The sequence below is a fragment of the Thamnophis sirtalis genome, unplaced genomic scaffold (assembly GCF_051295495.1).
Source record: "Thamnophis sirtalis isolate CommonGarterSnake01/CBP01778 unplaced genomic scaffold, rThaSir2_p1.2 scaffold_4, whole genome shotgun sequence".
NCBI lineage: Eukaryota > Metazoa > Chordata > Lepidosauria > Squamata > Natricidae > Thamnophis > Thamnophis sirtalis.
The window spans coordinates 23,704,016-23,731,201 of record NW_028261384.1 but is presented as its reverse complement, the minus strand read 5'-3'; the positions used below and the strand labels follow the sequence as shown (position 1 = coordinate 23,731,201).

Here is a 27,186-nt window from a genome sequence, read left to right as displayed (position 1 = left end):
GGTCGTACGTCAAGAACTATCTGAAGAAAAGCCATTGTTGGTTACTATTATTAAGAGATTTGGAAAAGGTGACTCACTGTGGGTTTAAGAGTGCCAGATAGACCAGAGTACATAGTTCTAATAATTGGGTCCAAACCATTGAAAGCTTTATAGAACATACTCAACTTGGAATTGAGTCTGGAAAATAATGGGTAACTAATGAAGCTGTGGGGGAGATGGTGGCATTAAATAAAAGCATTACTCACAATTCTTGCTACTGGACTTGGAGGGGGGGCATATTGCTTTGATGGGCTACTTCACAAACTGAGTATGGCAGTAATCTGGTAATTTAATGTTAGCAATGGATGCATTGTCTATATTAGATTTCTCTCCTTCAGGGAAGAATAGAACATCTGATTTATCAGCCGGGCTGATAAAATGCCTTCTTGCAACCAGTGTAAAAATGGCTTTTTCAGTGTATTCAGAAATATATGTGATAGTTTTCTTGGGTTAGAAAGCAGTTTCTAAGCCTTGGAGAATATGATCTCATTCAGTCTAATTTTTCATCTTAAAAACAAAGAGTAACATTTTACAACATGTTTTTTGTTTGCTTCTCTTTTGAAATGCTAGAAATGTTTGAACCAATCAGTATAAGTTGTTACTTTTATCTTCCACAACTACATCTCTTCACCACCACAACTTCTATGTGTTGTTACTCTCACATTTCAGCAACATTTCACATTTCAGGGCTGGATGTAAATGAAATAAATAAAATGGAAGAAATTAGAAGAGGCTATGGATCAGACCAGACCATTTTAATACACACTAATTTTTAAACTGTTTTTTTTTAAATCTGCAGTGTGAAATTTGTATGTGTAATATTTCTATCTTTGAAGATCCAGTAGATATGCCTTGTGGGCATGAGTTTTGTAGAGCATGCTGGGAAGCGTAAGTACAAATTTAACTTTTTTATTAAAAACTATTTTGGATGGTCCACAGTCTAATTCTTATAATTATATTTTAAAAGAGTGTATGTATGTATGTATGTATGTATGTATGTATGTATGTATGTATGTATGTATGTATGTATATACGAACGTACTTGTTATCATCAGAAATAAGAAATCTTATTCATGTACATTAACATAGAAAATTTGATTTTAGTATGCTGAGTGCATTTCTTTCTTTCTTTCTTTCTTTCTTTCATTTTATTTTTTTTCTTTTTGCAATCTGTAGCTTTCATTTGCTGGAAATTATCCTCTCCATTAATGATGGTGCTTGTTTTCCCAGCCTAGCTGATTACCATCTAGAAGGTGGCTTATTCTAAAGATAAAAAAGATTAAATGCACCATATAGCAGGTGCAACAGCAAAAGAAAAGGAGATCAAATCTCCTCCTTGTGGACGAGCCTTTAACCAAGCCATAGTATTTCTTATTATTTAAACATTGAAAGTTTATTATGATAAAAACAATCCCATATGGATCTTTCATAACTATATTCTTCATTTTGTTGACCACCTCCCATATGGTTGAAAAAAAAATCTTTGGAACTACTTGTTTAACAACAGATTTTTGGATTATCCTGATGGATAAACTATTATTGAAAGTTAATTTTGCTCTTATCTTTGAGGGAGTTAATATTTGCTTTTCAATCTTAATATATATTCAATAGGTTTTTGAATATGAAGATTCAAGAAGGAGAAGCTCACAATATTTTTTGCCCAGCATATGATTGCTTTCAACTTGTTCCAGTGGAGATAATAGAAAGTGTGGTTTCCAAGGAGATGGATAAACGCTACCTACAGTTTGATATTAAGGTAAACTGTGAGATTATGAGAATGTAGTTTATCCATCTGGTTGAGTTTATTCTAAATTGAAAAGAAATATCTCAGAAAGGCGGGCAAGTAATTGCTGCTCCCCAGAGTATTTATTGCTGCACTGGAAAATAATGTATATGTTTCCTTAGTCATAATCCAAAATACTCTGACAATTGAATGTGTATATAATTTAAAGTTTTCTTTGGACTTTGCATCCTATAAACCTTGGTCCAACCATTCAATCACTTAGAAAGTTATTACTTGAGAACAATATGTCTGATTGCATTTATTTATTTGATTGGCTGAATCTTTGCTTTTAAATCAACAATTCACTGAGAACAATAAGTTTTAAGATGTTGGTATTTTACAGTTTCACTTAATAAACAGGTCCTACTCTACACTCAGTAGCTCACTCAGGTGGACCATTTCAAAGTTTCCTATCATTGTAACATTTTGTTTATTAATAATCAAGCTTCATGCCACATAATTCTTGGGTTATGTTTCAAATCAGTAAAATTGTTTAGGTTGATATATTTTTATTCTTACAGTTATTTTAAACCATATTGTTCAGGCTACTCATCAACTGAATAAGGCTTGTATAGAAAGATTTAGTTCACAATGGAAACCAATTTTTATTTCTCAAAATCTTGTTTTCAGGCCTTTGTTGAAAATAATCCTTCTATTAAATGGTGCCCTACTCCAGCCTGTGAAAGAGCAGTCAGACTAACAAGACAAGGATCTAATACAACTGGCTCAGAAACACTTAGTTTCACATTATTAAGAGCCCCAGCTGTGGATTGTGGGAAAGGACATCTTTTCTGCTGGTAATGCTTATTTATTTTTGATCCTGGAACTTTTACTGGTTATTTTGGATTAGTGTATAAGCATTAAAATGATTAACAGTTGTGGATATCATTCATATTTTGTAAATATATTTTTGCATACTTCCAATATTCTGATTTCATTTAAATAAATGTTTTTAATTCAGAATTTTCAATAGTTGAATAAAAAATGAATTATCAGATTTTAATGGTCTTTATCAGATAGTTCTTGATTAATAATCAGTTACAAGTTATAAAAGTTACAACACTGCTAAATGAGTGGCATTTATGGCTCGCCGTTAAAGTTCTGGCCATCCCAGCAGCCATGTGATTGCGATCTGGGCACTTTCGCAATCAGATTGCAGTCATGATGGTTGCAGTATCCCACAGTTACATAATTGCAATTCAAGGCCTTCCTTGCTGGCTTCCCACAAGCAAAGTCAATGGGGAAGCTGGCAGGGATGGTTGCAAGTCACTCAAGTACGTCTCCTCCGCCCTCCAGCAATCAGCTCCAGCCCTGTCACAGTTCCACTGCACCTCACCATCCTCTCATATACCCTCCAACACCCTGCACCAGCCACCTTGAGCCCCACCATGTTTTCACCACACAAGTGCACCCTGCACTCTGGGGCAGCTATCCAAAACATCTTCACATTCATAACACAGTGGATCTTCCCAAGGCCCACTATGCTAATTTTGACCTTCCACGTACACTTACACTTTCCACATCCACACTCTGTAGCAGTCATAGTGACCCCTGCTCCACTTACATTGCTTCATTGAAGCCCTTTGCACTTTGCATCAACCACCTCAAGCCTCACTATGCTGGGCCTGTCTGCACTTATATTCTTCAGCATCCTCCCCAAGCCCCACCTTGTTTGTGTTCTGTGACATTGGACCTTTGTGTACTTTTCTGCACCCAGTAGCCAATTACCTGCCCATCAGCCTGCCTGATATTTCCTGGCTTTCCCACTGACTTGACTTGTTGGAAGCCACTTAATCATCCATGATCCTCACCTAATAATGGCAGCTGGGATATAGTCACTAATTAAATGCTATCACATGATGTCACACTTTAAGACCACATTATATGGCAATGAAAATTCTGGCCTAAGTTGTCATTGTTAACTGAGGATTACCTACATGTCCACATATTACCAACCTCTGATGTAATGAATATATATTACTGTAAATTGATATTGAAAACTAGGATATTGAAAATTAAGATTTTAACATTATTAAATATAAAACACTTGTTATTCTGAGTCATGGTCACATTTCTCTGTCCATCAGGCACCTGTTATTCTTTTATAATGCTTAAAAAATCCTAAACTGATCTGTGAGTAATGAGGATAGAGGGGAAAATATTCCTGTTATGTATATGTTGTCATAATATTGCTGTTTAACCAGTTTTTAAGAATTCCTTCCTTAGATTTATCCCTCTGCTTTTTTCCTGTGGAGATTCTTACTCCTGAGAAATAGGAAGTGATGCCAATCTGCATGTAGATTGCAGAGAGAGGTTAATTTTCTGCAAAGGATCAGAAGTCTCATTTATATAACTCAAGTACTTTAGAAAAATATGAAGTTGTATCCAATGAGTGGATAAAATTGAAAGAATAACTGCCTTGAATAATTTTGGGAACCCTATTTCTACTTCTAGTTCAGGGTTCCTAGCCTGTTATTTAGAGCTGATATTCAATATTTTGTTTGTCTTTAACAACCAGAGTGTTATAGTGGTATTAGATTAGAACCAAGGAATTAAGATTCAAGACAATAGTTAATAATGGCATCTGACTGAGTGGCTTTAGGCCACGGTTTCTGTTTCTGCCGTTCTGTCTTATAAAATGTAAGCAAATAAACTCCTGTTCTGACTAGGCTTCATTCGTGCTTTGTCCACTCCTACACCATATTGTAGTTTCATTTCTTATCTTTTGGGTTGGTTACAGCACTGGGTAGAGTTTAGGTAGTTCACTTATTTCTTCACTTTAGGACAGTGATGGCAAACCTTTTTCTTATGGCGTGCCAAAATTGTGTGTGGACCAATTCAATACTCCTCGCCCACTTGTGCATGTGCATGCAACCCCCCCCCCCCTGCATGCGTGCACGATACCCCCGCACCAGGCTCCAGAGGCTTTCCTAAAGCCTGGGGAGGGCGAAAAAGCCTCCCCTGGCCCTCTGAAAGGCTGAAAATCAGCTGGCCAGCCCATGTATGGTGTGCCAGCAAATATGGCACACCATACACCTGTAGTACTCATGCCATACATTCACCATCACGGCTTTAGGAAAATCTCAATTTTAGGCACCTCAATTTTCACTCCTCTTATTGTAGGACATGACAGAAATGAAGGGAGCAATGGCTTAACATATATTGGTAGGATTCCCATCCTAAATCTCCTTGTGCTTTAGACAGGATACTCTGAAGATGCTTTTATATGTAAATTCACAGCTAGCCAACTTAATGAACTCAAGTAACAGATTAAAATTTTAGTATTTTACAATTATCCTTGAAAATTCTGTAGTAAGCATTTCATTTGTTTTAATGTGAAGTTTACTTTTTCTTATTCTAACTCTGGGTTCATTTTTAGGGAGTGTTTAGGTGAAGCCCATGAACCTTGTGATTGTGAAACTTGGAAAAACTGGCTGCAGAAAATAACAGAAATGAAACCTGAAGAGCGTAAGAATGTCCATTGTGTCTTTTTTGTTTATTTTATAGAAACTATGCAATGTGTTATAAGACTCTTGTAGGCTATATGACCCACTGATGCATGGAAATCTACTGTGGATCAGAGGGTCTGGACCTCTTCTCCCCATCCCACCATGCCAGGGAGACTTCTACCAGTTGCAGAGGTCCTCAGTGTACATGAATTGTTCCACTTATCTTTCTGTTGTTTTTTTCTTGTAGCTGCTCATGAGCAAACCCAGCTGACATGAGGCCTGACCTTGTTACAGAAGCTGCCTTCTATCATTCTGCAAGAAGCATTCGTGCAATTGTTTGGAAGGTTCCTTTTCCCAATCATGAAATTTAGAGAAGGAGCCTTCTGAACTATTGTCTTTGCTAGCTTTCTAATCTAGAAAGTGTAGAAAGCTAGCAACGGTGATTGCTCAGAAAGATCCTCTTTCTAGTTATCACAACAGCTGACACCATTTTCACAATTATTTGGAACACTCCTCTCCAAATCTTGTGAACTTGGAAAAGGAATCATCCAAAGTATCATGAGTATGGTATGCACTTGCAGTATGACACAAGGCAGCCTCTGTAGGAAAGTTATGCCTTGCATCGGTAGACCCACCTGCTAGTAGCTGCAAATAAATGCAAGGGCATGTGGAGCAATTTATTTGTACTGCTGGGCCTTGTAACTTGCAGAGGCCTTTTGAATGTGGTAGGTAGGGAGCAGACTTGGGCATCCTGTGTCACAGCAGCCTTGTGCTCGCTGGTGCACTGAATAGGCAGCTAAAATGATGGGAGAGATAGGCAGTTGGGAGAAAAGGGGGAAAGTTGCAGAACCCCTGTGGTCAGTGTCACATGAATAGGAAGTCATAATCTCAAATGGTTTTCAAGGTCAATGAAATTCTATGTCAAATTTATCTTTGAAATGCAAAGTTTTTTTGAACCTTTAGGGATGTCCCACAAGTGGATTTTTTTTTAATATTAGGTTACAAACTTTAAAAAAAATAGGAAGTGCAGTGAGCCTTTTGTTTTAAGAAAATATTACATGAACATTATATGCACCTAATATTTTGTTTCCCTCTTCAAAGTTGTGGGAGTTAGTGAAGCTTATGAAGATGCTGCTAACTGCTTATGGTTACTCACAAACTCCAAACCATGTGCCAACTGTAAATCTCCCATTCAGAAAAATGAAGGATGCAACCACATGCAGTGTGCAAAGGTGAACAAATATTGTCCAGGGTTATGTCACTCCTAGACCCACTGTCTAAAGAAAAATAAAAAGAACCAGAAGATATATTTAGTATTTTCAGAAAGATAGGCACAGTTGGACCAAGCCATATTTTAGGGTAGTATGCTGTTATAAAAGGCAACATTTATCTAAATCACATTCTAGATAATAATTTCAGATGACTCTTAGTTAATAATGTTTTATCAGTTTTAGACTTTGCTAAAGAATTGATGAAGACATGTTACTGAAGATATCATCACTGATATAATTACATTTGTAGTTAGTATAACGTATATTAGAATACTGTATGTATATCTTTTCCTTTCCTAGTGCAAATATGATTTCTGTTGGATATGCCTTGAAGAATGGAAAAAACATAGTTCTTCTACTGGAGGATATTATAGATGCACTCGCTATGAAGTAATTCAACACGTAGAAGAACAATCTAAAGAAATGACAGCAGAGGTAAGAAAATGATTTATTTTCAGGAATAGATCATTATCATCATCATTATATGTTATTCTCTTGTTTTGTATGTAATGTCTGATTCTATACAGTGTGCTAAGCTGTGATTGTTTAACTCATAGATAGACATTTAACATTAGGTAAAAGTACCATGTTCAGCTGAACTAAGACGATGTTAAATCTAACCTTAAAAAGTATTTTTGTTAGTTAAATATTCAGCACTCATCCATCTGTTTACAAAATATATGTAATATGAGCCTCATAAACATTCTTTACCCATGTCTTCTGTGCAAAGTTCAAACTCAGCAGTAATTAAAAGCCTGCCAAATTTTCTGTCAGTATCCAAAATTAAAGGTACAGAAAACAGATGCAAAGTGAAAGATTAAAGCCTTTCTTATGAGTGAGAGGAACTGTTTTTGAAATCTGTTTCAAATGTAAGCCAGAATATCATTTACCAACAACAAAATTTGATTTACTGATTCATAATAGTAGCTGCATTACTTTGACTAGAACCCCTGCCCCCAATTGTTTAATTCATTAATTGCAGCATGGCGGTGTTGATATATATTTTAGGTTTGTTAAAATGTCTTACCATCCGCATTATATTGAAAGTGGCAATATAGAAAAAGTTGGAGGAGGCTTCAGTTTTAAGATATCTGTCCACTATATTGGACTACAAAAGAAAAAAAGAGACTTTGAATTTTCGTAGTCAGCAGGTGCTTCTTGTAAACTATTCAGCCAGCTCTCTAGTTAATAAGTAGCCTAACCTGAACTTTTAGAAACCACTTTTATAATTAAAGAAATCATTATGGAATAGCTGTTCCCTGTCATCTTAGAATGGAGTGAGCATTGTTTCCAGACAGAATCAACTCATGTTTGGCCTCACTTGACTTTTAAAACCCAAAGTGTAATTTAATATAACACTTCCAGTATATCATAAGTTTCTTTGATTCAAAATTGATTAACTGTTGAATTCAGATGACTAATTTATTTGTTCAATATTCATTAATGTGTGAGAGTATATTTCTGTTGTACAATTTAAGAACTGTGGAATATTTGGTCCTGCTTATGAGGAAAATTTAAAATCTGCTTTTTTTTCTTCCCTTTTTAAACTTTTTTTTTTCAGGCTGAAAAGAAACACAAAAGATTTCAAGAGCTTGACAGATTTATGCACTATTATACAAGATTTAAGAACCATGAGCTCAGCTATCAAGTATGATTACGAATAGTTGTGTTAAATCAGTTTCCAAGTTTTCCAACAATTTGTTCAAAATACAAAGTTTTCATTATTGTCTTTATTTTATTTTTTTTAGTTGGAACAGCGCCTTCTCAAAACAGCCAAAGAAAAAATGGAGCAGCTGAGTAGAGCCCTTGGTGGATGTAAGTGCCTTTGTTTTTTCTACAGTATGATCGAGGACTCAGAATAATATTCCTGTATTTACCAACTATGTTTGATTTATGATCTAATACATTATATTAAATATAGCAGAGCATTTTAGGTGTGTTTAAAAACATGCCATATTCTATGAACAAAATTATAACAGCTAAATCTCATTTTAAATCTCTCTTTGATATACAATATACTAGCGTCAAACGGATGCATTTCCTGCATTTTTCCTTGAATTGATGCTTCAGTCTGAACAGAACCCAAAGTATTTTTGCCCAGCTAAATACTCCCTTTTTATATTTAAGGAAGCATTGTTCTCTAGATACATCTGTCCTTTTTAAGATAAGGTAAAGGATTTTTCTTTTGTGTCCATCACAACTATATATTATGCATGGATATGAGGAAAGGCATTTTTAGTTGCAGTGCTGTTGTTTCCTTCTCAGTCCCAAGAGAAATTTTGGATATTTACCAAAGATTTTGGTCTGAACAACAACAGGTTAGAATTTACTCTGTTTTTGTGCCAGTTGTTTATAGTTTTATATAGTAATTGTTAATACTCTTCCAGCCTTCATTGCTATAGAAAAAATTATAAATATTTGAATGAAGAAATTTTAAAAAAATCTCTGTTTAGAATAGAATTAGAATTTACAACTTATCTACTCAAACGTTTCTTCATTGAATTCAAATTTGTATGGTTTGGGGGCATTTTTAATGCATTCTTGTATCTGTTTTCATGTCTAAAAATCTGTTAATGTTTCTGTGGTTTTATTTTTAACAACATGAAATCTTAATAGCAAGTTATTAAAAAAGAATAATAGTATGTAGGTTGAAGTATTAATAGAAAAATCAGAATTATAAATCTGTAAGAATTGTTCACTTTTCAATCACAAAACCAATTATCATGTTTATATCTTGAAATATCTGCTTTGGATGGCTATCATAATCTAATTTTACTAATTGCAGAAATCTGAATACAGTCAATATGAAGGTTACTTGCAAGTATTTTTATTTTATTTGAAGTCAAAGCTGAGAAACAATTCTAATTTTATATGATATTAATAGTTTTTGTTTAATTCAGAAGAGACCTTATGCTTGCTGAAGTAGGTTTTTCAGGAACAAGAAAAATAAACATTTACTTGCAATACCCGAACATATCTTGCAGCAGAAGGAAGTTGTCCTGATACCACATTCATTGAAGATGCAGTACAAGAACTCCTCAAAACTCGACGGATTCTGAAGTGTTCTTATCCTTATGGATTCTTTCTAGAACCAAAAAGCACAAAGAAAGAAATATTTGAACTGATGCAGGTAAATATATTACCTTGTGGTGGCCCTTGTTTTGCAATTCTTTTTTATCAAGATTCAGACAAAGGGATTCTGTGCCTGCATAGCAAAACTCAGAAAATAGCAATTCCTATGTTGTTGTTGTCGTTGCAAATGTACTACACCAATGTACTATACATAGGTGATATACATCTGAATATGTTGTATTCATTATGCACTTCAGCTGAACTCCCAACAGAATCTTCACTACTCTTCTGATTACCATAGCAATGCCTTTATCTGTTATTCCTCTTTCAGCATCTTTGCATCATGTTGTAGGTATGGCCAACAATTCTAGGCCTGCATTATCTTTTGAATACCTTTTAGAAAATATTAAGAAAATGGTGGGTTTTCTTTGTTGAATTTAAGACAGGTTGCAAAATGTCATCTACACAAACAGGTATTTTACTATCTCATTCTTGCACAATTTTTGGAGGTTTGATTCTGGTGTGATTTCCAAGGGATCTGGTGGCCATAGAAGAGCATTCTTGTGCAACTTGCAAAAAGTATACAAGAACAGGAATGTTTTTGAGAATAGTTGTTGGATATTGGTGAATGCCGGCATGTTGCCCAAAACATAGTGGCATGTCACAAATTCACCACCATTGCCTAGGTCTTAGGAATATTATGAAGCAGATTCAAATCTAACTTCACCATAGACACTACATAAGCTTGAATCAGTCCCATTCTCTCAGCCCAGCCATTCTCATAGATTTATTTTTCTAAACTGATTTAACAACCTAGATAAATATGAATCTAACACCAAATCCAGATATGTGCATTCCCAAATGTGCAAACAACAACTATAGTTTAGCAACCAGCATTTTTCAGCTGATATAATTTTGTGGCTTTAATAGATTGACTTAATCATTTTACTTAATTTTTCCACAAATTATTTTTTCTATATTTTGTTAATACATTATAATCCATATTAAATGGATATTCTTCTTATAGAAATCATTGAAGTGTACTTTTAAAAAGAAATAAATGGCTCTTTAAAATGTTAATTTCAAAAGGATTACGCTTATTAGACTCTTGAGGTGTTGCTGCCAATCTAAAGCTCAAAAAAATTCTTATTTTTTTATTAGTGTAGTAAAAAGTGCATTATTGCATGAGTTGTAATGCTTCCTGCTTAAGTGGATTATATAGTTATAAAATAGTAAGCCATAGAAACCTCCATTTTTTACTGGAACCATAGTTAATTTTAGATATCTCCTTAACCATTATAATAAAGAATCAGGGGTGGGTTTCTGCCAGTTCTAACCTCTTCTATAGAAGAGATTCCACAAATCTACAGTGCCGTTTAGAACCAGTTCCAGGTCCCTCCCTCCACCCGTCCGCACATCATCAAGATGAAGACAAGAGGAAGAATTCTGAGAGTTGAAGTCCACAAGTCTTAAAGATGTCAAGTTTGAACACCCCTGGGTTTTTTTTCTAAAGGGTTAGGGGTGCAAGGGTCTTGTAACTTGACAGATTTAAGACTTGTGTGCTTCAAATGCCAGAGTTTGGTGAGCCAACATTTTGATTGCTAAGCAAGAGTGTTGTTAAGTGAGTTTCACTATATTTTACAAGTTGGCCACACCCACTAAGTCACATGACTGCCAAGCTACTCCCACTTGGTCACATGACTGGTAAGCCATTCCCACCCTGTCACATGGCCAGCAAGCCACTCCCACAAAGCAGGCCACACCTACAGAAGAGGTTCTAAAAAATTTTGAAACCCATCACTGTAGAGAATGCATATATTTGTATCTGTCTTCATTATTGATTATATAGCCGGCACATATATTTTCACCTTGTAAAGTGTTGTTTGCGGGTATTATTTTTTATTGTAGACAGACCTTGAAATGGTTACAGAAGATCTTGCTCAGAAAGTGAACAGACCTTACCTTCGTACTCCCCGCCATAAAATCATCCGGGCAGCTTGCCTTGTTCAACAGAAGAGGCAAGAGTTCTTAGCCTCTGTAGCCCGTGGAGTTGCTCCTGCTGATTCTCCAGAAGCTCCAAGGCGCAGGTAATCCCATAAAATAGAGATTTGCACCCCAAAGAAGTACAATTTGTAAGTACCAAGTATGGTAAGCCTGTCTTACAACTTTGTTTTTTGAGAGTAAGGTATAGTAAACTGATGATGTACAGCTGTTTGGGACTACAACTCCTTACATCCTCTTAACATTGCCAATACTAGCTGAGTTGATGCGAGTTGAAGTATAAAGCATCTGGAAAGCATCAGGCTGCCTATCCATGACTTAGAAAAACAGCAAATAATTCTCACAAGTTTGTCTTGAATCATTCATTTTTAAAATTTTATGAACTTGGTTTAATCATTCATTGCTTAATTATTTTAAGTTCATGGGATGCATTTGTGCTTGTGGCTAAAATTAAAATAAGGAAAAGAGTTATGCATGTTCTATTTTGTTAGAGGTGAGAGTGCAGAATTGCTCCTTAGAAACTTTGAAGTAAAATGTATAAGGAGATGACTCTAAATATTGCCTTTTGAATAAAAGCTGAACCTTTTTTCATGAGTACAGAATCATGCCAATACCAGGAATTAGAGCCCTGTGGCATTTGTAAATCTGCTAGGTAGTCTGATTAACTTATTAATTGCCCTAACCCTGCTGATATTTCACAGGGCATTAAAAACCTGGTTTTGTCATGGAGCCTGGGGCTCTGATAGAAACCTGTGCCATGGCTTCTTTGAATGTTTATAAGCCTTCTCAGATGCTATTTTTATATCATTTTTGCTACTTTAACTCTGGTTTTCACTCTTTTTAATTCAGAGCTGCCCAAATTCATATTTATGAAATGGACAGTTTATATGTTTAATGCGTAAATTTTATTCTCATAGTAAATGATATATTTAATAAATAATACAAAATAAATTATTTTCTACAATGACAATAAAGGATATACTATACTAAAAAATTGATCATATTAAATCAAATATTTTATACCAAATGTTATTTATAGGTGAATATTTGTATATTTGTATATTTTATGCATTCTATTTATTTTACGGTAAGCTGCCTAGGTTCACATATGTGATATAGGCAGTTATATAAATAAATTAAATGTGAAAGTAGTATCTTGAAAATAGAATTACACATGAAAATTAATCATGATGTCAGCGAAAATATGATACACTTTTAAATAAAAAGCACAAAAAAATTCTTTCTAACAAGGTTAATGTGTTCTTCTCGAACTGATTCAGTGAAAAGAAGATTACTTCAACCACTCATTTTCGGCACAAGGCGTAAAGGTTGAATTGTAATTTTTGATGTTTCTGAATCAATATTGCATTAAACTGTAGGTTCTCAATGTAGTTATTAAGTCCATTCTAACTAAATGTGTATGGTATACCTTTTTCTGAGGCATTAGCAGAAAATTTCCTTCATGATCAAAAATCTTTGACCTTCCTTGCCTTCAAGAAAGCAGGATGTAAGGCTGGATGTTACTGAATTGTTTGGTTCCATTTCCTCCTCTCCCACACCGTTAGAATTTGTTTTAATTGTTCTACTATTGTAATCTCTGCTAGCTACCCAGAGTTTTCTTTGTGGTAGCCAAGAAAGTTGAAATTATAAATAAATTAATTATAAATGTTGCTGTTATTGGCCAAATAAGAAGTAGTATTAGCACTAGCTACCCATGCTTCAACTGAAAAAGTTGGTGGAATTGGATTGAGTGGGATATGTTTTTGTATCCATGCAATGAATGAATGTTTAGATTGATAATTTGAAATCTTGACCAATTTTTAATTTTCTTGGCTTATTAACACTATTAAAATAATATACAGTAAATAGCTAATTAGCAAATAACTTTTCAATTGTCTGGTTGAGGGGAAATTGTGCATAGTTAATTCTGTTCTTCAATAACAAAGTATGTTTAATTTATAGCTTTGCTGGTGGAACATGGGATTGGGAATATTTAGGATTTGCATCCCCTGAGGTAATTTTTGTCATTTTTAGTTATATAAATTTACATATTACAGAAATGATTAAGGAATTTCACTTTGCATGAATAGCTTCCCAATGTTGTTGCAAATTGTACAAAAGGTTGCAAGGTGTGGATGGGCTTTCTATTTTTTGTAGCTTTACAATGCAAGGATTTTTTTTCTCCTATCCAGTGTTGAATAATGTATAACATATGATTTTGTGTCCTTAATGGTTTGATCGGGCACCCTGATCTTCCAGCTTATCAACATCTGCTTGAGTTCTGGCAGGGCAAATGGTGATAATTGTCACAACTGACATAGAATTTTGAACTTAGTTAAACAAATGAGAGCAATTATGTTCCAGCCCTTGCAAATGAAGTTACCTACTTCCTCCTGATTGTTAGAAAATGAAAGCTGCACGTCAGGTTGTCATGACAGAGCAACCTTGCCAACAGTGTACCACAAAACAACAGTCACTTACCAAGCTGGCTCCTGAATTGAGTTTACTATTTAGCTATATTATTTGGTACATCATTTTCATGGGTTTTTTTCTTTTTAATGCTTCTTACTTGTTACAATCTTGTAGTTATTTTAAAATCTTGCCTTTTAATGAGCGCAAATATGTTCCTATAAGACTATTTTTAACTTTGTTCTGCCCAGGCATTAGATTACAAACAAAAAAGCTAGATGTAACATTGTAACAGATTAGCCAGAAGAGTTTAACTTCCTTTTTTCTTTATCATGGATATATATATATTTAACAACTGTCGTGTGATGGCCAAGATTTTTATCTTTCTTTGTGCTCTTGGTATCTTGCCCATAAAGTTGATCCTCCTCCACAGAGTTCTGCACGTAGGAAAAACCTAGGTGGAAAGTCAATGCCTTTTCTTTCTTTTTTCCCACTGTCTTACAGTTTTCTCCCTTCCGTTTTCCCTCCTTTGTTTTCTTACTATTGTCTTTTGTATTTTTGTATTTTATATTATATTCAGATAAACTAATTAAGTTTTTAAAATACAGGAAACATCTAGATCTTTTGGCAGGAATATCTTTATCCCAGCATGTGTATTCCTAGTGGTAGTTTCTACCCTTTTTTAGGCAATTTCTTTTTTTACTGCAAAACAAGCAATTGCAACTGGATTTTTCTTCTCAGAGAATATTTGTTTCTTCTTCTTTTCCTTTGTGGATGACAATTGTATGGTCTTTTTTTTTTAGTTTTATCTTTGTAAATATTTTCTTTTAAAAAAATTGTTCACTTCATTCCAACCCGCACCATTCAAGAGATTGCAGAGTTTGTGGCGTATAAAATAACCTTCAGGACTATAGACAATCTCTCTGTCTCATTTGTCTTGTGTACATTGCCACTACTTCACTAAACAAGCTTGGAGGACTGTACTTCTGAAAATGGGGATGGGTCATGATTATGGCAACATCTTCTTTGGGGTTGTAATTGGCAATATTTATTTAGGAACTGAGCATTTCTTTCTTTTTCATAATTTTATTAAAAATTTTAAAAATGAAGATCAAAACTAATACTAACATACACTGTACATAAGGAGAAAAAAAGAGTTAGAAATAAAATAAGGCTAAAAGTGAAAGAAAGGGGAAAATAGAAAAGAAAGGAAAAAGATAACAACAAAATGTGGCTTCCGTCTTCTTTACAGCAGTTATAAGTACAATTTGTAAATTTACCTCCTTTTCTAAAGCCTCAATATGACTCTCTTATTTCTATAATTTCATGTCTAATCATCAAATCCTTATTATAACCATACATTCATTTTTCTGTTATATGCAAGAAGTCCATAAAGGATTTCCAATTAACAATAAACATGATGCCTTTTCCCCAATCAATTAACTCAGTTTGGCCATCTCAGCAAGTTACATCATTTTCATGAAACAATCTTCCATTTTAGGTATTGCTGAAAATGTATAAATATAGTACAATAATCTGACACTATTTATCATATTTTAAAAAATCAAAGTTCTGAGACTTTTTCCAACTCTTTGTTCATCGATTCCAGAAGTTGGATTTCTGGTCTCAATTGTACCTTAAACTTTAAAATTCTCTGAATCAGTGTATTTGAATCCAAAATTTTCTATACTTCCACCAAGCAAGATGAAATATCGTTCTTATTGTTCACATTTCCAATGTAATTTTGAAGTGCCTTTGTACATTCTAGACAATTTTGTCTGATGAAAGAGTGAGTGCTGCTAAGAAGGCTTCCAAAACCAACATAAAGTTACTTGCAAAAGCCCTTAACTTATAAGACATTTTTTAATATTTACTCTCTCAATCCTCTTATCCTGTCTTATAATTCAATATTTCAAGAACCAAAATAAACAAGATAGGAGACAGTAGACATATTTGTCCTGTTCCTTTCTGTCTCCTTTGTTTGATATCCATTAACAGTTATTCATGCTTCTTTTATATCTTTCTTTGTACCCTATGTCTATCATTAAGTGTTGTACCTTATGATTCGTGTCAAATGTATCTTTTCTTTTATGTACACTGAGAGGATATATGCACAAAAGACAATTTCCTTGTGTGTCCAATCACACTTGGCCGATAAAGAATTCTATTCTTTGAAGTATAAATCATTCTTACCAATTTTATAAAGTTATTTCCAAAGTTCATTATCTTACAAAATTTTGAACAAGAAAGTCATGTTCAAATTATTCCAAAACTTTGGACAAAAAGGTCTACACATCTAAGAAAATCAAGTGGCTTGTTTTTCGTTATACCAAATATTCCAAAATATCCAACACATTTCTAATTATTGTCCTTTAACTGTGTTTTAAATAAAAATACATATTGATACTCATGAATAAATTCTTAAAAATTACTTTTAGCCTGTCAGTCAAAATTGTTGTAAACAACTTTTACTCATTATTCAATAATGATTCAACTTTTACTTCCTTGTAAAGCCAAGTTTTATTCCTCTTTAGGTATTACTACCATATTAGCCTCTTTCCAACTTCCCTGCGTTATCTCTTCCTGTGAGATATTCATTGTACTGTATTTTGTAAAAGTTGTAAAAATTCATCCTTAAAATATTTATAATAAGAACCTAGTAATCCATCTGGTTCAGACACCTTTTTAGCTAATCTTTTTTATAGCTTCACAGATCCATTCATAATTTGTTTCTATTCTTCTGTAATCCTCAATAAAATTTAAAATACATCTATGTTCTTTAGAGATAATGTTGCTTGCATTATACAAATGAAATAATATTGATGAAATGCCTTCCATATTATTATAGAATAGAATAACAGATTTGGAAGGGACCTTAGAGGTCTTCTAGTCCAACCCCAGGCTTAGGCAGGAAACTCTACACCACTTCAGACAAATAGATATCCAACATTATGCTATCCATTAATACAATATCTTCCATTTGTGATTTCAACACTCTTTTCTTTTTCGTAATTTATATGTCAGATATTTCCCTGGTTTGTATACAAACTCAAGGATTTTTCTTTTTGCTTTATATAGTTAATTTTTATTTCCATTTCTCTAACTGTTAACATAGATAACAATCATTGTAAAGTTTTATTTTGTTGAGACATACTTGCCTTGTTTGAAAATTTATTTAATTTTTCTTCTTTTCTCCTTATATCATCCAAAATAGCTTGTGTTTTCTTCTGCTTCTTTTTTGTTATCATTTTGTCTTATTATGTTGTATAAAATAACTTTTGATAAAAGTTTTACTTTTGTCCCAAACAATTCTTAAATCAAAACTTACATTTTTTTAAAAAAAATCTTTTTTTACAATCCTTCACTATTTCTTGTTTATATAGAACTTAAAAATTGGATTTTCTTTCACAAGTTTCTAGGATTAGGATCTGAAAAAGTCTTTAGCAGTATCCCTACTTTAAAATGCTTGGTATAGTAGCCAAATCATATCTATCTTTGAATAGCATCTTGTTTTTTCAGAAAAAGTAGATATATTCTCTTGAATTGCTGATTCTGTCTACATGAGCCCTAAACTGTCCATCAAATCAAAGAAAAGTTGGTAATTTGCCTTGAATTAATTTTAATGTTCTTCTCAGACCTTCTATCCAGTTATAGGGAGACCATTCTGGAACTGAGCATTTTTAAGCCAATCCCAAAGATGACATCTTTAAATAATCTTTGGTTCAGATAGTCATATCATCAGCAATCCCATTTTCCAGTTCTTTCCCCCAATTCCAGGAGATTCATTTTGATTGCATTTAGAGAAGCAACTGATAAAATATAAGTGGCATACTTGAACAGAAAGAAATAGATAATTTAAAAAACCTATTTCTATATTTTTAAATTGTATGTATATATCAGAAAGCACTCTAGATTTCATTTATTCTTAAAATGCAAGGCTTCAGCCTCCTGTGGTTTTAACAGTGATAGCCATTTTTAGCATTTAAGGTCATTTCTGGGAATCCCAAGTCAGTGATTTCACAGAAAGGCATATACTAATTTCAGTTGCTGCAAAAATTAGATGTTGTTATTGAATATCAGCATTTTAGTATTTTATCACAAAATATTATTCCCTTAGTATTGGTGAATTATTCCATTGATTTCTTTTCAAAGGAAGTGAAGAAAATTTTGACTTCAGCTTAAAAGGCACCATTACTCATATATGTAGCCAACTGGACGAGTTAATCCACTTCTGATCTTGTTAGGGACCTTTGAATTACTTTCTACAGTCTATATTTCACTTTTTCAGTATTTAATTTCACTTACTTTTCAAGAATCTTTTATTAAAAGTTATGTGATGGTTGTAATGGTGGCTATTTTGGTGTGAGACCTTATGATTTGATCAACTTATTTCTACATTACAAGAACTAAACATGTTGATTCTATTTAAACTATCTTCACAAATTTGTTTCTGCTTCCTTCCAACTACTTATCTTACTTGCTTCATATCCTTCTACATTATACCCTAGGTATGCATTAGAGCATTAGATTTTTGTATGGATTGTATTACTTCGGTTATTCATATGCTACCAAAGTTGGCTATCTTTACATCAGAGTTTTGCAAAGTGATTACCTGCCACCTTGCAAGCAGAGATCTTCTTATAGAAAGTTTTTCCAAACTTATTTTCTTTTCATTGAGCTTAAGTACCTGCTTGATCAGAACCTATGCTGTTCATTTAATATTATTGGGGTTGGGGGGGGGGAATTACAAAAAAGAAAATTGAGAGGGTAGTGCTCTTTTGTACGTATGTGTTTGGGCATACTCTCGAATCTGTAAGCTTGTTACTTAGCTTTAAGACTAAACCTAAAGGAGACTATGGATTCAAAATACAGATTGCTTACTTCTGACTGTAGTTCTTCAGATCTGTGGAGTCATTCAGCTATTATCCCCTTTACTGACGTCTCATAAGGACTCATTTTTTTTCAAGGGCTGAGCCAGTTTTGGGAAATTAAAGGAACAGGTGAAAACTATGATCAAGTGTATCATACTTGGTGGTGAGTGCTTCCAGCAAAAAAGACTTGCAACCCTGACACAGTTTCTATGCAGGAGCATTATTCACATGTGTATAAGCATAGTTGGCTATGCCCTTTTATCTTTAGCATTTTGTTTTTGAACTGTGCCTTACAATTAGCACTATTGTTCTATGAACAAGTTCATCGTACACAAGATAGCACAGTAGACTGAATAAAAACTGGAAAAATGAACAGCAAAGAAACACTATCTATGTAGCTATGAGAACCCAATTAGCCCTAACCTAATGTGACATCAGCAGGTACAAAAGATTACAAAATGAAAAGGAAATTAAAAAATAAAACTTGCTAATTCCAAGCACGTAAAATATAAATCTGAAAATATGAAGCTAATTAACTCTGGGATTTTTTTTCTTCTTCAATCCTTTCTTTAGGATTGTTTTGTGATTTATACAATTGCATACTTATATTTCCTTTTTATAGTCACTGGATAGCATTATGCTTGCAAGACTATAATTTGCTTCTTATATTCAAATAAACTGGCTGGCTTTTTCCCCGATAATTAAATGTTTGCAATAAAACATTTTAATTATTCAAAATCAGTGAATCTTATTTGAAGTTTGCACTGCTGTATAACTGGTATGAGAAATTAATGGTTTTATTTGAGAATTTGCCTGTTTATTATATAATGCTAAACAATGAAATTATTACTAAACTAAGCTTGATCAATATTTAAGTAAGATGAGAATATTTTGAAAAGTTGAAGCAAGCTAGTAAAAAAAACAAACCTTCCCTTAGAAGCATTAGATGAAATGTTTGTCTAGTTCAGAATTCTTATCATTGACTAGACCAACAATTTTTTCCCTAAGAAACTCCTCTGAACTATTTTGTGCATTTTATATTACTGACAACATCTGATTGTGGTATTATTTAGAAAAAAAATAACATTATAATGTACAGTCTTTTCAAACCCACCCACCTACATCCATTGGCCATCACAGTATTAATTAATCAAAAACTAAAGCTAGTATATGTGAAATATATAATATTTCTGAACAATTAATAAATATTACTGATATCTTATGTCTATGATGACTGCTCATTTGTCCTACATTGAGTTCCATTGCAATTAGGGAGTGTGCTCAAATTTTGGACCTGTGTTCTTGATTTTTGAAATAAAGAATACTTATCAATTAGGACTAGGTGCACTTCAAAAGTAATCTGGGCTACAGATTTCTGTGGTCCTTCAAAATTTAAAAAAAGACAAAGCCCCCCCCCCCAAAAAAAAAGTGGAAAAAAAAGTGTTTTTTTTCACATTACATGATAAGCAGTTGATGGAAAATATGCCGATTAGATCAATTGAACATTGAACATTTCCGAATATGATTGATTTGTGATTGATTCATTTGCTAGAATGCTTAATCCAAAGGTATAATTTAGCAATACGACACTTGCTAAAACTGCTGCAGGTTATTTTGATAATTAACTAATAAAAAAGAACACTTGATAGACTGAACTAGTAGACTTGCTGAGTGTTTTAACAGAGACATTGGGCAATTTTTGTTGCCGATACTTATTTTATTATACAAAAAGTAGAAGGAGAGAAAAAGTCTGTACTCTGCTATATTGTTATCAGTGCTGATATAGGAACAATAAGAGCATACAATATCAATTTCACTAATGCAGGCTCAGTGTTTTATATTGAAATTTTATTCCCCAGCGTCAAGTATATCCTCAACTTTTAAGGATATTGAATTAGTGTACGTATGTGTACATACACATACATTCATACATACACACACACACACACAAAATTATATATAAAATAAAATGTGCATATATTATACTAAACTGATTATTTTAAATTTATAGCCTTGAAATGCTCATAAAAATGCAACCAATCATGCAGCAGCAGCAGCTTCATTGATCTATTAGCTGAATTTATTTAGGAAATGTATGTATTTTTGGAGTTTTATTTACAAAATCTGCATGGTGTTGGTTGCTACTTAGTTATTTACTTTTTATGAAACAGGTGATTTTATAGTGCATAAAATCACAGGGAGTATTTTTTTTCCATTAAGCGTGCTGTTTGTTTGCTCCAAATATATTACTGCATGCTTCCCTGTATTTTGTAACGTTTGGTTTATGCAGGAATATGCTGAATTTCAGTATCGGAGGAGACACAGACAGCGCCGACGTGGAGATATGCAGAGTCTGCTGAGTAATGCTCCAGATCCTGATGATCCAAGTGAGAGTACACTAGGTAATGTTTTTTTTCCACAGTGTCTTTATTTTCCTTTTAACCAGCTTTTATTTAATCAGAAGTTTAATGCTGAGCTTTTTCATTCAGTTCTTCTTTAAGCAAAGTGATTTGTTAACATGATTACCATATTAATTGCCAAAGAGAATCCCTTGCTGTAAGCCCTCAAAAGAAAAGAGAAATATTTAAAAAGAGATACCATGTTTCTGACTTTAGAAATGAAAATTAGAGAGATATAGCATTACGCTTAACATTCTGACGGCTCTCAGAAATTATTAGAATGTGTAAAGATGGAAATGTAATTTCATTTTTCCTAATAAACTGAGAATTAAATCACTTTGCTTCTTTCTACTGTGTTAGAAAAGTATGAAGCATAAATCGTGTCAAACATATATCTTGATATTTTAGAAATTTCTTTTTATTTTTTATTTAATATTCCTAAAAGTTAAATAAGAAGTAGAACCATGTTTAGTTTTTAAAAAAATAGTCATCAAAGGGAAAAATAGAAAATAGAAAAGACAAAAATACAAGCTAAACCCCCAATCAACTAATAAATTAAAAAAGAAAAGAAAAAGAAAAAACTAATCTTCATTACATTTTATACTTATCAATAGTCACTGGTTTAATGCAATATTGCAATGAAATCAGTACAAAATGTGTAAAGTACCACAAAATCTTTGATATAATAACACATATTTCTTAATCCTTTGATTAGTAGAAAATGCTATTTTTCTAAATACTAAAATAGTGCTATTTATATAATAGTAAATACTAAATACAAAGATTAGAAGATACTAATTTTCCTTTTCCAGAACAGATATCTAACAATCTTTCCCTGACATCCGAAATAATACCAGTATTACATTTCCAATTTCTCAATATAATTCTTTAAGTCACTTCCCAGCTTGATGTAGTTTAGTGAGATCTAGTCTTAGGCACAAAGACAACTGAGTGACCTTGGACCAGTCATTCTCTCAGCCTTACGAAAAAAATGTTGGGGAAATCGAAAATCTTGCCAAGAAACTTGGAGGAGCTAATCTAAGCAGTCACCATGTGTCAAAGCATAAATTGAAGGCACTCCCTCTTATTAAAAGAATATTTGTGAGAGGGGTGTGTGAGAGTGTGTGTGTGTGTGTTCGTGTGTGTGAGAGAGAGAGGGGAGGAGAGGGGGAAAGAGAGACAGAGAGAGAGACAGAGATGTTTCAGTCTCAAGTATTTTATAGCATCACTTCAATTCAGAATTCCTACAAAAGCCATGGATTAAAAGCGTCGGGAGGGGGAAGAGAAAGTAAGCTCCTTGTTTTAATTTGTAAACTTTCCTTGAGCAGATACTCAAGAAGCTGGCAGTAACAGAAGACACGGTAATTCCATGGTGAGTTCAGCTTCCATGAGTATCCTTCACAGCTCTTCTCTTCATGACTATACTCCTGTTAGTCGCTCTGAAAACCAAGATTCTCTGCAGGTATAGCCTTTTATCTTTTCTTTACTGTTTTCTTTCTTTAGCTTGTTATCTATCTATCTTCTAACTTCATCAGCTTATTAGAATATATATATATATATGTTAGTTAGTTATGGAATTGACTACATAACAGATTTCAAATATAATCTTAGCCGAAATAATCATTATTGATTATACTGGCATACAGTATATAGGCATTTCTTAATTTTGATATCTCTTATAGGCTCTGAGTTCCTTGGATGAAGATGATCCAAACATACTTCTTGCTATTCAGTTATCATTGCAAGAATCTGGCCTAGTTATTGACGATGAAACTAGAGACTTCCTGACTAATGAAGCTTCATTAGGAGCAATAGGTACTTCTTTGCCTACAAGGTTAGACTCTGGCCCAGTAAATGTAGATAATCCAAGAGCAGCTCTAAGTAGCACTGAACTTTTAGAACTTGGTGATAGCCTGATAAAATTAAGTGCAGACAGTGATCAGTTTTTGACAGACCGTCTTAGTTCTCGCACTTTCAATAATACAAGAAGTGGCTTATATTCAGCATCTGGTGAATCTGACTCAGGTAGCCAAGATCTTAATATAAATGAAAATCTCCTTGGAAACATAATGGCTTGGTTCCATGACATGAATCCTCAGAGTATTGCACTCATTCCTTCCGCAATTACAGAAGCAGATGATGATTCACAGCAACCCAGTACTGAAGAGAGGTTAATGGAGCAGCCACAAGTAAGACAAGATCTTCTAGAGGAAAATGCCCCTTCTGACGATGCAGTCAAAAGTGAAGGCAAAAGCACCCAAAGAGAAGAAGGTGCTACTGCTGCTGGAGACGTTAGTTATGGAGAAACAGTTCCACAAAGCGAAGACGCTTCTGGAGACACGAGCAGCCAAATTGTAAATTCAGATGTTTCACATCAGACAACTAACACTTCAGCTGAATGGGCTGAACATGTGCATTTGGTGTAATCACAAAATGTATGGATGGGCAAAATGAATTGTTTGTGGAGCCAAAAAGGTTAGGCAATTATCAGTGGTACAATATATAGTGGAAACTTTAACCAATCCTAGCAGAGCTCAGTTGTGTACCCGAGGTGTAAACAATGGGATAAATAGAAATTTCTTGGTGTTCTTCATGAAGCTTATTTGAACCTTTCAGGTAATTTCTATTGCATTGGACAGTAAAGCGGCTTGCTTGTTTGGAGGAAGTAGAAAGCTTGTACTCCATGTTCCTAATACAATGTTGTATCTATTTAGCCTTAGCCTTAGGCTGATGATCCTTAACTTGAAAGGGGAGATTAAAGGCTTCCTTAGTGAGTCATTTAAAACATTTTCTCCTTTTTCTCTTATTTGTCTTATCCTTTAAAAAGGTTTAGCACTAAAATTATGTTTTGCTTTTCCCAATTAATCAATAATAGTATGAACTGAGGTAAAATGAACCTTTTCATGTTTATGTACCAGTACAATGTGCCAAACTGAGCAGCAAATCAACATAAAAAATATGCAGTATTGTTTTTTAATGCTAACTCTTATTTTTAAGGATGTAAAGAACACATACACATGCACAATGACATGCACACATACACATATAGCTTTTTTAAAATCTCACTCATATTTATCACCATTATGATTTCATTAACATAATTTTATCTTAATTAAATCTAATTCTGCTATTAAAGACATTTTAAAAAATCAAGTTGACTCAGTTGAAAAGACATTTTAACAGAAGGGGAAGTCTTTTTCTATTCATTCTCTGAACTTTGAGTGCAGATGCTTTGAGCAGTAACATTTTACAAAACAACAAAGTCTGCAACTTTCTGAAACTAGAGACAGCCCCTTGCCCCTCCCCCCCAAACCTAGGAAAGATTAATAATATCACAAACAACATGTTACTGTGCCTTTGCCTAAGCTAAATAGATAGTTGACACAGTTAAATGAATATTAGTTATCTGTTCTGGAGTATACTATGGTATGCTATGAACTGCAGAAACCTCCATAAAACCACTCATGGCCTTTCCTTTCCACTCAGTACCTATATAGGGTATAAGCCTTCCCCATACAGGTATAGCATGCACACCTAGAAAGGATCCCCATAGGATTCCAGAGAGCCTTATTTTTTTCCTTCTCTCCCTATCCTATGTTTGTCAGCATGCATTTGAGGGCAGTACAGCATATGTGAGTATCTGTGTGTGCCTCCTATATCCAGCCTACTATTTTCACTCTGTGAGGTTGTGTGAGCTTCAGCTGAAAAGAGAGGGAAACACGGGAATAAGAGAGTGTGTTTCCAACACACATGCTCTGCAAAGTGGGTGTCAAATTCAGCTGTTCAGACAAATTCCTTGATTGCCGACACTATAGCTGCACGGGGAGTATCATACCTTATATGTCAATATTTTTACAGAAATAATAAAACACTACAATGTATTATTTTCAATTGCACAATATTCATTTAGTATATGATTGGTGATTCATATTTTGTAAAAACAACAACCCAAAACCTTCCCTAATAGTGTCCCACTGTGAAGAAAAGTTTTGTTGAAATTGGCTTAAAAACATCAAAACCTCATTGTAAATTAGTGATGCAGATTGTAACTTTAACTAGAAGTAATTGTTTTAAATTACTGTTTTGCTTGCAAATAATCAAAATCTAGGTTAACAGAAGCAAAATGAATGAAATACTCCATTTCTTTTTTGTTTGACTTGATATGAAAGATTGGCTACGTCTGATACAAAAACTTGCTACTGATTGTGTACAGTAAGGTATTTTGATGGCAGAAAAGGTATATATATTGATTACTGTGTGTTACAAAAAAAAAGTGTTAAATCCTTCATTTAAGCATAACTGTTGGGATCTTGCAGTCCCTGTGGCTCATAAAATTAAATATTAACTATTTAATCCATTTTTTAAAAACTCTGTTTCTTGACATTTATTTGGAAGTAGTAGTCTGCTTCTCTGTTATTATATGCTGTACATCCATTATATTTTTAGCTTGGCTTCTAATTGCCCTGTCCTGAAAGTATTGGTGTTGAATCCATTTTTCTAGTCTTGGAAAATTATCTCTTTAAAAAGCTATTACAGAATCCTTTCTAACTTAAAATAGATCTTGACACTATCGTCACTAATTGGTCTTACATATTTTAAATACACATACAGCTTCCTTGAATTTTAATTTTGAAATAGAATATCACATGGTTTTGTGTATTGCATTAAGATGTCTTGCAAAGCTAAGAGAAGATATGTATGAGTGCTTTCTGTGATGATAGTGAAGTTTGTGGGTTCTGGTTTTCTGTAACTTGGTTTAAATTGTGAAGTATACTCCATTGTTAAATTTATTCTGAGCATGAAATTTAGCATATTAAATTTGTATTTTCTTGATACATATTTAAAATTTAAGACCAGCCCCCTAACTGAATTTAGAATTCTGAAAGAAAGTTTGGCAAGCCTATTTTGTAAATCAATTAATTTTATAAAGAAAAACAAAACTACTATAATCTTGAAAATGGTATTTGCACTTTCATAGTATATACTTGATACATTCCCACTTTATATACAGTAGGATATTACAACCGTATAGATGTTTGGCCAAATGAATGCTATTAATAATATGTAAAATTTTTGATTAAACATTTATTACTTAAACTAATTCCTTTTATCTCCGGTATTTCTTTACCAAATATTGTTTTAGATAAAAGAAGGGTGTTTGGAATTTTAAAAAAAACTCACACTGGTATGCAACAATTTTCTGTTATTTTCTAGTAGAGTGTTTCACTAATAATTCTTATGCTGCACAGAAGTAATTTGTTCTTGCATAAAGTTGAACATTAGCTGTAGTACAGGGAATGGATTTACAATAAATGGATTTACAATCATTCATTTAGTGATCATTCAAAGTTACAACAGCACTGAAAAAAGTGACATATGACCAGTTTTCACACATAGGACTGTTGCAGCATTCCCATGCTCATGTGATCAAAATTCAGATGCTTGCCAACTAATTCATATTTATGATGGTAGCAAGTCAGGATCATATAATCCCCTTTTGTGACTTTCTGAAAAGCAAAGTCAATGTGGAAGCCAGATTCACTTAACAACCATATGCCTAACTTAACAACTTGATTCACTTGACAACTGTGGTTAAAAATGTTGTAAAATAGGGCATAATCCACTTAATAACTGCCTCACTTAGCAATAGAAAATTGGGGCTCAGTTATGGTCATAAGTCAAGGGCTACCTATAAAACCAAACCCTGTTAAGCAAAAGACATCTTCTGAACACAGAAAGGAATCTTGAGATCAAATCCAATATTCTATATTTCAAACATTGTATAAGCTTAAAAATAGGTACTATGAAGAAAAATAGGCCAAAGATAATTAAGCATTTAACAGCCGAAACTCTGAAAAAAAATATCACTGTTAACAGCTCTGCTTAGAAAAA

The 27,186-nt window shown here is 33.5% G+C and overlaps 1 protein-coding gene across 4 annotated transcripts in view; it reads left to right on the top strand.

Annotated features, from left to right (window-relative positions):
- ANKIB1 (ankyrin repeat and IBR domain containing 1) overlaps nucleotides 1-26,395 on the top strand; it is a 50,470-nt gene extending 24,075 nt beyond the window's left edge. Inside the window, exons 7-21 of one of the 4 annotated variants that reach the window (XM_014052861.2) lie at nucleotides 839-927; nucleotides 1,651-1,795; nucleotides 2,453-2,619; nucleotides 5,202-5,290; nucleotides 6,373-6,503; nucleotides 6,843-6,977; nucleotides 8,104-8,190; nucleotides 8,291-8,357; nucleotides 9,527-9,672; nucleotides 11,523-11,701; nucleotides 13,578-13,629; nucleotides 21,186-21,297; nucleotides 22,623-22,756; nucleotides 22,977-23,109; nucleotides 23,425-26,395. In XM_014052861.2, the coding sequence (XP_013908336.2) occupies nucleotides 839-927; nucleotides 1,651-1,795; nucleotides 2,453-2,619; nucleotides 5,202-5,290; nucleotides 6,373-6,503; nucleotides 6,843-6,977; nucleotides 8,104-8,190; nucleotides 8,291-8,357; nucleotides 9,527-9,672; nucleotides 11,523-11,701; nucleotides 13,578-13,629; nucleotides 21,186-21,297; nucleotides 22,623-22,756; nucleotides 22,977-23,109; nucleotides 23,425-23,720 (1,962 nt within the window). In that variant the 3' untranslated portion in view covers nucleotides 23,721-26,395. Of the gene's footprint in view, nucleotides 1-838; nucleotides 928-1,650; nucleotides 1,796-2,452; nucleotides 2,620-5,201; nucleotides 5,291-6,372; nucleotides 6,504-6,842; nucleotides 6,978-8,103; nucleotides 8,191-8,290; nucleotides 8,358-9,526; nucleotides 9,673-11,522; nucleotides 11,702-13,577; nucleotides 13,630-21,185; nucleotides 21,298-22,622; nucleotides 22,757-22,976 lie in introns of all 4 variants that reach the window. The other 3 variants (XM_014052845.2, XM_014052853.2, XM_014052837.2) reach the window with 3 other exon arrangements.
- Nucleotides 26,396-27,186: the final 791 nt, after the last annotated feature.